Genomic DNA, 13,048 nt, shown 5'->3' with positions numbered 1-13,048 from the left:
TCGTCAAAACGGGACGCAAATCTTCACCTGTGTCTGAGAGACGCGGCAGTTGATACAGCAGCACATTACGAGGACACTGGTGGCTCGATCTCTAGGGGTCACGTGTCACGCTGGCCTACCCTACACAGCGCCGGATTATATTATATGCGTACAAAGCTACGTACAAAAAGGGCAAAGCGGGACCGTGCAACATATTTTTCCACCTCAAAAAAAAAAAGGCGCCGAGAGAAAAATAGAAAGAAAATCGGAACAAGTACTCCTACTGCCCCTTCCTCCCAAAAGGAGAGGAAAAAACAGCGAGTGCAGCTTCCCGTCTCACTTTTAACCCGGCAATCGCCCCGAATCCAAACCCATAAATAATCCCTCCCTCCCAACCTCTCCCCATCCTCCCTCCCACCTCCCAACGAGCCACAGAGGGAGAGAGAGAGCGCCCCGCCCGCGACCTGCTGCAGACCGCGCGAGATGCTGGCGCTGCTTCGGGTGCGCCGCCGCCGCCTCCTCTCCGCCTGATCCCGCCCCCGCGAGGTGAGCTCCGCCGCCGCCGTCCCGCTCTCCCGCTCCGCAGCCAGGCGACCGATCTCGGCGCGACGAGTTTCTCGGTTGGATTTTTCTGAGGTTTTTCCGGGGGCGTGGGCTCTCCTGATTTGGATTGGGTGCCTACTGCTTGTCGCGTAGCCCCTCGGGCCCTTTGGGTGGCTCTCCTTCGTCTCATCTCCCCGGGCAGAGGGAGAAGAAGATAACTCGGCGCCGTTTGCCGCAGAAAGGTTCCCTTTCTTTCTGATTAGTGCGTAAAGCTGCAAAGGCTCGCGGGAATTCCTGCCAGTTTTGGACCGGCTGGGCATGTATTCTCTCGGGATGATGAACCTTTTTCCTTCATCTATTCCTATTTAACTCGCAGTAGGCATGTTCCATCCCATCTTGTAATACTCGTATCTGCTTGACTGCTTACCGATGGATTCAGGAGGTGAAAAATTTGTCCAACTTCCTGCGATTTGTTGTTCTCCTGTCTGTTTTATTTTTTCACTTTCTTGTGCTTATAATTCTGTTTGCGGACCGTGGAGTCGATCGTGCGCGACATGCCTTGCGCTTCATGCGCTGGTCAACGGGTGGAGGTTTAGCGAGGATTATGCTTAATCTGTGTGCAACGAATCTGTATGTCATACAGTGATAGATTGATTAGCTGCCCGAACTCTTCATTGCTACCGTTTCCGTTGACCATTTATCGAGTGAAGACATTGGTGTAGTAGTAGTAGTATACTGATGCTGCAACCTGCGAGTGCATTTATTGGTTAGCTACCAAAGACTCTGCTACCCGTTAACTGATCAGTTAGTGCAGAACTCTGTGGGCACATTGATGCTGCAAACATTACAGTGATTGATTGATTGGTTGGCACCGAAATCTTTGTTGGTCGTTGGCCATTTTATTTGGTATACATAAGTTTGAAGTATACTGCAGGTTATTTACTGAATCATCTCTGGTTTCATTGTTTTTGTTTCTTGAATTCAGGGGAAGATCGGAACTGAGCGAGTACTGGGGGGATTGCTAAGAGGGAGGCGTCGAGATGGGGTTCGAACCACTGGAGTGGTACTGTCAGCCCGTGAAGGATGGGGCGTGGTCTCGCGCTATGGAGAGTGCATTTGGCGCATACACACCCTGTGGCATTGACTCCTTGGTGGTGTGCATCTCGTACCTCGCACTCTTTGGCGTTTGCTTCTATCGGATATGGAGGACGACCAAAGACTACAAGGTGCAGCGGTACAAGATACGCTCGCCGTACTACAACTATCTGCTTGGGCTGCTTGTGGTGTACTGCATAGCGGAGCCGCTCTACAAGATCGCCACCGGTACCTCCATCATGAACTTGGATGGCCAGTCTGGCCTTGCTCCATTTGAGGTGAGAATGCTTCATATCGTCGTTGTCAAATCTTGGTTTGATTTGTATGCTGGTATGCTATTCCTGCTTGATGAGTATATTTCCCGGGAACTGTGTAGCAATAGATTCTAGGTCTACCTGTAGTTTTGCAGTGAATAAATATTATGTTTGGTATGCATCTCACTCACAAGTGACTAGACTGATTTTATCTCGCTGCAGCAAACTGTTATGGGGTATAGTTACGTGCCACCTACAGTATGCAGATAAAATCTGAAGGAGTATACAACCAATTACCTAGACTTTAGCTTTGACAATAATTTGTCAGTGGCGTTACATGCACTTCTTTCAGACCTTTACTTCTACCAAGTACTTGTTCCCTTTAGCCTTTTCAGTCGCTTGAAGCTCTACCTGTCTACAGGTTACTTCCTTGGTCATCGAGATTGCTGCCTGGTGCTGTATGCTTACAATGATTTTGCTGGAGACAAAAATTTACATCACTGAATTTAGATGGTACATCCGGTTTGTGGTAATTTACGTATTGGTTGGGAAAGCTGCTATGTTCAATGTTGTGCTTCCAGTGAGGCAGTACTATAGTTCAAGGTATATTACTTAATGAAACTTATTGGATGGTAGAGCTACCCTGTTTAGAGCTCTGTATATGTAGGCTAACTTCTTTATTTTGCTTATTATGCAGTTCAATATTCTACCTATACTGCAGCGAGATAATATGCCAGGTTTGCCCCTTTGTTGTCTACTATCTCCATTCCTTCATGAAAGGTGTATTTTAACTGCTCAAATTCAAGCTTTGACCAACAGTTAATCTATGAATATATGCATTATGGTACACAATTTGATACTACCGTTTTTTTTCTTGGGAAGCACTTTCTTATGATTGTGTTTTTGTAACCATTAACAAAATATTTTACAAGAAATTAATGGTAAAAAATCATACAATATTTTACAAAAAATCCTGGTATATTCATACTAAGTAAAAAATATGCCCTACATTTCGAATAATAATAATAATCGAATTCCCGAGACCTCTGCTGTATACTGAACACATTTTTCTGCAGTGCGTTTTTGGAATTCTCATGGTGGTGTATCTGCCTAGCTTGGATCCCTACCCGGGTTATACTCCAATCAGGAGCGAGTTGCTTGTTGATGACAATACTGATTATGAACCTCTTCCAGGAGGAGAGCAGATTTGCCCTGAAAGGCATGCCAATATCTTTTCGAGTGAGTAGATATAAATCATTGTACAGTATCAGATACTCACATAATACCCTTCTCTACTCTCATGACCTCTAGAAGTTTATTGATGTAAATCTACTTGCCTTGTTGCTGCTTTTTCATAGGGATATTCTTTTCATGGATGACCCCTCTAATGCAACAAGGATACAAAAGGCCTATCACTGATAGTGATATTTGGAAACTAGATGATTGGGATGAGACTGAAACATTATATAACCGGTATGTTCTACCACAGTTTTGAGTTTTGACTGAAATGAGGATATTTGTACACACTAATTAAACATTGGGATCTTGTCTCAGATTTCAGGAATGCTGGAACAAAGAACTTCAAAAACCCAAACCTTGGCTGCTACGAGCTCTCCATAGTAGCCTCGGTGGAAGGTAAATTTGTACATATGGAACCTATATTTCTCAAAATCTCCACGGTGCGGCTACTTGCTATTTGGTTTGTGCTAACATTCGGTATTTTTCTTAACTTTCAAGGTTCTGGCTAGGAGGATTTTTTAAGGTGTGTGTATAAATATCTAGGCTGTTAATTTAGAAGATCTGCCTTTCAGTTCAGTCTTTATGTTAGTCCGATTTGATCACAATTAATTTGTGTTAATCTGGTAATCATCTCCCCTCCCAAATTTGTAGATTGGCAATGATGCTTCTCAATTTGTTGGCCCAACCGTATTGAGCCTCTTGTTAGAGGTATGCTTCTCCTTTCATGAAATTTCAGAGTCACAATGGCAAAATGCTCTGTTTTATTAGTTATTTATTTCCATCATACTCAAACTACAACAGTGATTTTGAACACGCTGAGAAACCTTGCATATTGTTAGTTCTGGGTACCACTAAAAGTTTGGTGTTTTTTTGGCAGTCTATGCAAAAAGGTGATCCTTCTTGGAATGGGTACATCTACGCTTTCTCAATCTTTGCTGGAGTGGTATGGACTATTTTCATCTCTTGCATGCTGTACATTATATTTCTTTGCTAATGGCGCATGCTTGAACTCGTAAGCAATGCTGCTTGGGATTTAAAAAACCCTTTATCCTTGTTAACTTTCTGTACCATTCTCCAGTCACTGGGAGTTCTTGCTGAAGCACAGTACTTTCAGAATGTCATGCGGACCGGTTTCAGATTGAGGTCTACATTGGTAAGTGTTACATATCAAAGCCTAAAAAGTGCATCACATGCTTTTTAGCTTTCTGTTAAGAGAGTCAATATGCAACCACAGAATACCTGGTCCCACTTTGCTTTGTTGTCACTCTCATTTCTACTTACGATTGATATGGGGCTTGCACCTCCTGATTTGTGCAACACGCACATGTCTTACCTCGTGACTTACTAGTTTACTTTTCCTCATATAAACTAGATAACCTGTCTCAGCTGCCCTAAAAAACACATGGTTAGTTGTCATGCACTAATAAAATTTAGTACTGACAGCAAAGGATTATAATATATCTAGTGTGCAACAATAGAGACCCTGTTCCAAACTTCTAATTTCTACCTTAAATTTTTGTTACACTACTTTAGGTATAGACAAATGTTACTTCTGTCGGAGAAGCTGGCAAGAGCACTTCCTTTCAGTCACAAGAAATTATAATTTATATTACAGACTCAGAGAACAAGTCCAAAGAACACACTAGACATATGGACCACCCCCAATGTTTCAGGAATCACTTCATCATTTTTAGAGAAGTTTGTGGTTTTTTGTTGGCCCACAGATTGCTGCTGTTTTCCGCAAGTCCTTGCGATTGACCAATGATAGTCGTAAGAAGTTTGCTTCTGGGAGGATTACAAATTTGATTTCAACCGATGCGGAGTCCCTTCAGGTACGTCGTTAAGACTCAGTTATTGTTTCTATGTTAGAGAGGAGGGAGAAATGTAGCGCGTACATTACATACCGTACATGCGGGTAATTTGTCTCACTTTGCACACTTATAATTTTATCCTTAAATTTGCAGCAAGTATGCCAGCAACTTCACAGTCTATGGTCTGCTCCTTTTCGCATTGTTATTGCCATGGTCCTGCTATATGCGCAACTAGGTCCTGCAGCACTTCTTGGTGCCCTCATGTTGGCTCTTTTGATCCCTATTCAGGTATATCTCTCTTTAAGCACTTGCAATCATGAAAACTCTTGCGTTGCATCTTGAAGTGTGTCTATGCCCTCTGTCCTAGTCCCAAACATTACTAATTGTGATTGATGTTGGCATTGGCTGCTACATGTGTTAGAAGGATGTTTTTCATATATAGATTCTTGTGCATAGCCTAGAGTTCATATTAGAGCCTTCATGTGATCATGTAACTGTGAACCTACTGAGTTCCTCCCAGAAACTCCTGGTTATGTTTTTCCTATCTATTTATCGCAATATGTAGATTTTAGTTGACCAAAACTGCAATAACTAATATCCAGAAGGGGCAGTGGTTGAAGTAGACAAGTAGTTATCTCACTTGGTGTCACAATTGAAATCCTTAATCATGGTTCAGTCCATTTTACTGCTTATATTTTTCCCTTTAAGCCAATAATGCCGGTTGGATAGTTGGCAGTTGGATATAATTAGCATATTTTATTCATAAGAATGATATATCTCCGTTAAATTACAGTAGTTTTACTCTTCTTTCAATTTAAAATACACATTTTATGCTTTCAGCATTGGCTGTTTTGGCTGAAGTTTTTGTGTATTCATTTTATCAGACAGTTATCATAGGCAAAATGCAAAAGCTTACCAAAGAAGGGTTGCAAAGGACTGACAAACGAATCAGTCTCATGAATGAAATATTAGCTGCGATGGATACAGTCAAGTATGCTTACATCTACTTACACTTTCATTAGTAGTAATATTTGTATAATGTATTTTGGTATAAACTGTCCCAACTGTTTCCCTGTTTAGATGTTATGCTTGGGAGCAAAGTTTCCAGTCAAAGGTGCAGGACATCCGTGACGATGAGCTTTCCTGGTTTCGCAGTGCTCAATTGCTGGCCGCGGTATGTTCCTCTTTTACTTGCATAAGGTTCAGTTGTTTCAAGCTTCATTGTGCGGTGTATTCGTCTGTTCTTTTGTATGTTGGTTGTCACATGGACTTTTTTGTTGCCATATGAGAATCGGAGTTCCGTGCTATAGCACCAACTCTATTGGTGGTTCTTAATCCTATGGGATTTACTTTAAATTAGGGCTGTTACTTGACTTCAAAATAGAACTGAGAGTTTTTACATTCACTAATCTTTGCCTGTTACCCTTTTCCTTGCTTGTTGCAGCTGAATAGCTTTATCCTCAACAGTATTCCTGTCGTTGTCACGGTGGTTTCATTTGGCGTTTACTCTCTGTTGGGGGGTGAGCTGACGGCAGCAAAGGCGTTTACCTCTCTTTCACTATTTGCAGTGTTAAGGTTCCCACTTTTTATGCTGCCAAATCTGATAACTCAGGTGAGCAAAAGGATGCAATTCTTGTTTTCATGAAGTTATTTTGCAAGAATACTAACAAGTTAACAAGTATCTTTGGATTATTATGCATTGATGATTTTTCTATTCCTTCAATCTGAAATTTCACTTGCCTGTGGCAGACATAGTTAGTTAATTTCTGTAGTTAGCATTTTTATTGTAAACAAATGATGTCTCGACTTGGTTTCCTATTTTTCTTTCCTCAGGAATTCTTTTGTGTTGTTGCCTTACTACTCGTTCTTCTTTTAAATTCAACAGGTTGTTAACTGTAAGGTTTCGTTGAAACGACTGGAAGATCTCCTCTTGGCTGATGAGAGAATACTTATGCCAAATCCACCTATTGATCCTGAGCTTCCAGCCATTTCTATCAAGAATGGAAACTTTTCATGGGAGTTGCAGGTATATGAAGTTCTTTTTTACTATTGCACATGCAGCTTTACATTAAACACTAATCTTCTGATTCTGTGGCCTAGATATTATTTATTGGCAAACAGACACTGGAATAGTAGTCATAATCTAGCAGCCTAGCATGCTTTGTTAATGGGAATGACAACTGCAAAAGAGCAGCTAATTAATGAATAGGCGAAGATGTGTTTTAGTTCATAATGAATTGGTGGTTATCTTGAGGGTGCCATTCCCCATTAGTTGTGATACGAAGATATTTCCATTTTGCCAGTTCTCTTTTTTTATGACGTTCCTTGAGAATTAAATTTTCAAACATTGGCAGGCTGAGCGACCAACACTATCAAATGTCAATCTGGACGTGCCTGTCGGCAGTTTAGTTGCAATAGTAGGAAGCACTGGGGAGGGGAAGACTTCTCTTATTTCTGCAATGCTTGGTGAAATAGCACCAGTATCAGGATCAGATACCTCAGTGGTCATTCGTGGTTCAGTGGCATATGTTCCTCAAGTTTCATGGATCTTCAATGCTACCGTAAGATACAATATCTTTATTGCTATCATTCTGCTAATTGAACCCTTTATGACTGTACAGAGAAATATCTGTGATATCTACAGGTCCGGGATAACATATTGTTTGGGTCTCCATTCCAACCTTCGCGCTACGGGAGAGCAATAGATTCTACTGCATTACGACATGACCTTGACCTACTCCCAGTAAGTTCCAATGTCCAAATATGCTGTTATTTGACGAAGTGACCTTGCTAGAGAACAAGTTTCTAGTTTTTTAGTTGGGCTGGTTATATTCAAGTTGTGCCTTTGTGCAGTCTGCTTTGTTTCTTTCACCTACCAACTGACAAAGAATGGATTTTCTTGTCCTTGTTTCAGGGTGGCGATCTCACAGAGATTGGAGAAAGGGGAGTGAATATTAGTGGGGGGCAAAAACAAAGAGTTTCAATGGCAAGAGCTGTTTATTCTGATTCAGATGTTTACCTATTTGATGATCCACTGAGTGCATTAGATGCCCATGTTGGTCGACAGGTGCATTCGTCTTGCTTCCTTTGTGATGCTTTCTATTTTTTAATCTTTCCGTACTCAGACTCGATGATTAGGAGTTGGTGATGGTGTTTCTTTGGTTGATATTAGTCATCCTTTTGTCGTGATCTCTTCATACCTAGGTGGCAGAAAGAGTATTGAGCGTTTTAAACATTGACATTCTTCCTTCAGAAACAGTTCAAGACATGTGCAATGCTGTGCAAATTTAACTTGATTTCAACAGATATACAAGATACAACATCCTCGCTTGATAATATGTAATTGATACACTATTCATGTAGTTCTTTGAACTCCCCACTTTATAGTGTATAGAACTTAATTCTTGAAAGAGAGAAGAATGTTGGACAACTTACCCTAATTTATTCCAGATTTTGGATATGAAAAATAAATGAAACCATCAGGGAGGTTTTGTGGCATTGTTTAGGCATGTATCAGAGCCATGTTTTGGTGCTTGTGGATATATTCATCCATGGCCTTTTCTCAGTGTTAATACTACTACATAATCTTATTTAATTACCCTTTATGAATGCAGGTATTTGATAAATGTATCAAAGAAGAGCTACGGCACAAAACTCGGGTCCTCGTTACTAATCAGCTGCATTTTCTGCCATATGTGGATAAAATACTGCTAATCCATGATGGAGTAGTTAAAGAGGAGGGTACATTTGATGAACTTAGTAATACTGGGGAGCAGTTCAAAAAACTTATGGAAAATGCTGGAAAGATGGAGGAACAAACAGAAGAGAAACAAGACGAAAACAAGTCACAGGATGACATAAAGCACACTGAAAATGGGGACGTAGTAATAGCTGATGGTGGTCTGCAAAAGAGCCAGGATAGTTCGAGTAAAACAAAGCAGGGAAAATCTGTTCTTATTAAGCAAGAGGAACGTGAAACTGGAGTTGTCAGTACGAAGGTCCTTTCACGGTAAAAGCTACTACCGTGCAATATCATATTTGATGTATAATATATATCATATTTGATGTATAATGCAATGTAGAAAAAAGGTGTAAAGTAGGCTGATGATTGTGCATATATATCTATGTTAGCATTCTCTATGTTGCCCTAAAGCTTGGTGATTTTTAAATTATCTTTATCCATATATGGATATCAATTAGATTTTTAGTGTCTTTAGTAGCTTTAAATATTCTATAAGACTTAATGGATCATAAAGCCCTAGAAAATATACTTACTATGTTTATTTTGCAGCTACAAAAATGCAATGGGAGGTATTTGGGCGGTGTCCGTCCTCTTCTTGTGCTATACACTGACTGAAACTCTACGAATTTCAAGTAGCACATGGTTGAGCATTTGGACTGATGAGGGTTCTCTGAATATCCATGGCCCTGGTTACTACAACTTAATCTATGGCATTCTTTCTTTTGGGCAGGTACTTACACTCATTACCTTTTCTTTTCCCACTTCCTTTTGGTGTGTGTGTCTGATTGATCACATGCAAGCTGACAAATTGACAAAATCTTGGTTCAGGTTCTAGTCACTCTCACGAATTCTTACTGGCTGATCACGTCAAGTCTTCGAGCTGCCAAGAGGTTGCATGACTACATGCTCCGGTCTATATTAAGAGCTCCCATGGTATTTTTTCACACCAATCCACTTGGACGGATCATCAACAGATTTTCGAAGGATTTGGGTGACATTGACAGGAATCTTGCTGTCTTCGTCAACATGTTTATGGCACAAATATCTCAGTTGCTCTCAACATTTGTTCTCATCGGTGTTGTCAGCACTATGTCTCTTTGGGCTATCATGCCACTTCTGATTTTATTTTATGCAGCCTACCTTTATTACCAGGTAATTTCATGTGAGATGACTACTAAACAACTGTAATTTTGCTTTTACATGTACCTTCTTGACACTTTATAACCTTGTTTTCTCAGGCCACATCACGCGAGGTAAAGCGCATGGATTCTATTACTAGGTCTCCTGTGTATGCTCAGTTTTCAGAGGCATTAAATGGTCTGTCCACAATCCGTGCCTACAAAGCCTATGATAGAATGTCAAACATCAATGGGAAATCAATGGACAACAACATCAGGTTCACACTCGTGAACATGAGTTCAAATAGGTGGCTAGCCATCCGGCTGGAAACATTGGGTGGCATCATGATATGGTTCACGGCAACATTTGCTGTCATGCAAAACCAACGAGCAGAGAATCAGAAGGCCTTTGCTTCCACGATGGGTCTTCTTCTTACCTATACCCTCAATATCACCAATCTGCTCACAGCTGTTCTTCGTCTTGCTAGTCTTGCTGAAAACAGCATGAATGCTGTTGAACGTGTGGGAACATACATTGAGTTGCCTTCTGAGGCTCCTCCTGTCATTGAGGATAACAGGCCACCTCCTGGTTGGCCATCATCTGGTATCATCAAGTTTGAAGATGTTGTGCTTCGGTACCGACCAGAACTTCCTCCTGTTCTTCATGGAATATCATTCATTATTAATGGAAGTGAGAAGGTAGGAATAGTTGGCAGAACAGGTGCTGGTAAATCTAGCATGCTTAATGCTTTGTTCCGTATTGTGGAGCTGGAGCGAGGGAGAATATTGATTGATGATTGTGATACTTCTAAGTTTGGAATTTGGGATTTGCGAAAAGTGTTAGGAATAATACCACAGGCACCGGTCCTCTTTTCAGGTTTGTTACTATACATAAGATCTTAATGTGTGCTTTATGTAATTTTTTTTACGGATGCTTTATGTAAATTAGTACAGTAGTTATGTACAGAAATCCAAATATGTGGCTCTAGTCTGTTCTTCCGACGACTTCAATTATTTGCTTCAATGATTGTTTTATGTATGGCTATCCAGGTACTATTCGATTTAATCTGGATCCTTTCAGCGAGCATAATGATGCGGATCTATGGGAGGCTCTTGAAAGGGCTCATCTAAAAGATGTCATAAGGAGGAATGCTCTAGGGCTAGATGCTGAGGTAAGCTGCATGTTTACCTTTATTTATCTTATCCTGTCTTTTTTGACAAACGATAAATTCTTGCACAAATTTATCAGTTTGTTCTGCCAGACTAACTGTAGCACATGGAACTGGTAAGCATTTGCCAATCTATGAAGTTCTAGGAGTTTGTTTAGAATGTTAGAAAGGGGTTGCTAAACAATAGACTACTGCTGCTTTTGACATAGTAGAGAATTTAATGCCGAATAACCAGACTTTGGCCCTTTTACCACCTTTACAGTAGATCCCTTGTTCTTTTGAGAATAATCATATGGAAAGTTCTTGCTGAACATCACTCATTCACTCTGTTAACAGGTTTCTGAGGCCGGTGAAAATTTTAGCGTTGGACAGCGGCAGCTGCTGAGTTTAGCTCGTGCATTGCTACGAAGGGCAAAGATACTTGTTCTTGATGAGGCAACAGCAGCAGTTGATGTTCGAACTGATGCTCTTATACAGAAGACAATCAGAGAAGAATTCAAGAGTTGTACAATGCTTATAATCGCTCACCGCTTGAACACTGTTATCGACTGTGACAGGTTGCTTATTCTAAGTTCTGGGAAGGTATGATAATGGATAGAGCTTTGTTCTTTCATTCCTGGACATGCGTCTCATTTGAATTGGTGCTAGTATATTCATGTCATGCGCTGATTTTCTGAAGTAATGAGTAGTCCTGTTTATTTCGAGCTGGTCAAAGCTGGGATTTACTAGCTTGGTGTGGATGGTTTTTGAGTGTTTTTTGGATTCTAACAAGAGTCCAAGGGTGTATTATCGATTTACTTTTTACAGCTGTGAAATAGATTGCTGTAAGTAGATCCGTGCACTCCACCCGAAGAAGTTTATACTATTTTTTATGTTTAATCACACATATTCTTTTTTCCTCAACTGCACAACTCTTGGTACCCCAAACTTAGTTTAAAGTAATATTTTGTTTCAGATTTCGGAATTTGACACCCCCGAGAACCTTCTGAGCAATGAGGATGGTGCTTTCTCCAAGATGGTTCAGAGCACAGGGCCTAGCAATGCAGAATATCTTAAGGTAATGTGCAGCTGCTACCATGTTTATTTTCTATAATCTTGTCATATGCACTTCTTCATAGAATAGAGCTAATAATGCCTATCGTCATTAACTTGGCTCAAGTACACATAGTTGGCCTACTTTCAGTGCGAACATTGATATGTATTTTGATCCATTTTTTCTGTGAAAAATCAAACAGTCTCTTGTGCTTGGGAATGGTGAAGAGAGGCTGCGAAAGGAAGAAAGTAAGCTGCAAGATATTCAGAGGAAATGGGCCGCGTCGAACCGATGGGCTGTTGCTGCCCAGTTTGCGCTTGCTGCTAGCCTCGCATCATCCCACAGCGACCTTCTCTCATTGGAGGTTGCTGAGGGAAACAACATCCTCAGGAAAACAAAGGACGCAGTAATCACCCTGCAGGGCGTCCTTGAAGGGAAGCACAACACTGAAATCGAGGAGTCGCTCACAGAGTATCAGGTTCCATCTGATAGGTGGTGGTCGTCACTTTACAAAGTCATCGAAGGTAACTGCTTTAGTTTCACTTTCTGACATGCTTTCACACTTTCCCTTCGGTATTCAGCTGTATCCCTAGTAATCCGACCCCATGCTAAAAATCTGTTACGTGTTGCTTTCAGGCCTCGCCACGATGAGCAAACTGGGGCGCAACCGTCTACGGCAACCTGGTTACAGTTTTGAAAACCACGGGTCTATTGACTGGGATCAAATTTAGGTGTAGAACACTCCGTTGCTGCGCTACCGAATCCCTGGAACCGCATCGTGGAATAGTTTGGGGGTGTGCATTAATCAGGCACGGTTTAATTTCTACAGTATTGTAGTACATTTTTGTACATTTCATTGCCAGTACATTGACGTGCAAGTCGGGAGTTACTCGGTAGAAACGCCGTCTTGATGCCTATCTGAAGGCGAATAACAAGGGGATTTTGTAGCAGTGGCAGTCTTGTAATGTCGTCCGCATGGGTTACATTTCTTGTGCCCAATCTCGGTAATCAGCGTACCCGAAATTTTGATAATATTGTGCAATACGAGTGTACGTGGATTCTTTA

At 41.1% G+C, this 13,048-nt stretch overlaps 1 protein-coding gene across 2 annotated transcripts; it reads left to right on the top strand.

The window, feature by feature from the left end:
- The first annotated feature begins 290 nt into the window (after nt 1-290).
- Nucleotides 291-13,048, top strand: LOC123190459 (ABC transporter C family member 2). 2 transcript variants are annotated; one of them, XM_044603104.1, is made up of 29 exons: nt 291-525; nt 1,508-1,895; nt 2,293-2,474; nt 2,569-2,608; nt 2,948-3,110; nt 3,230-3,344; nt 3,426-3,506; nt 3,609-3,633; nt 3,762-3,818; nt 3,988-4,053; nt 4,189-4,263; nt 4,835-4,942; nt 5,075-5,209; nt 5,806-5,912; nt 6,002-6,095; nt 6,366-6,533; nt 6,807-6,947; nt 7,276-7,482; nt 7,566-7,664; nt 7,836-7,988; nt 8,536-8,930; nt 9,213-9,393; nt 9,492-9,815; nt 9,902-10,658; nt 10,832-10,953; nt 11,287-11,532; nt 11,906-12,007; nt 12,186-12,507; nt 12,620-13,048. In XM_044603104.1, exons 2-29 carry the CDS (start codon nt 1,563-1,565, stop codon nt 12,712-12,714), a joined length of 4,893 nt encoding a protein of 1,630 aa, XP_044459039.1. In that variant the 5' UTR covers nt 291-525; nt 1,508-1,562; the 3' UTR covers nt 12,715-13,048. The 2 variants fall into 2 exon arrangements, with proteins under 2 accessions (XP_044459039.1, XP_044459038.1); XM_044603103.1 differs by lacking the exon at nt 291-525 and adding an exon at nt 877-901.

This window comes from Triticum aestivum, chromosome 2A (assembly GCF_018294505.1).
Source record: "Triticum aestivum cultivar Chinese Spring chromosome 2A, IWGSC CS RefSeq v2.1, whole genome shotgun sequence".
NCBI lineage: Eukaryota > Viridiplantae > Streptophyta > Magnoliopsida > Poales > Poaceae > Triticum > Triticum aestivum.
Note: the sequence above shows the minus strand (reverse complement) of the source record. Positions and strands in the feature narration are given on the sequence as shown.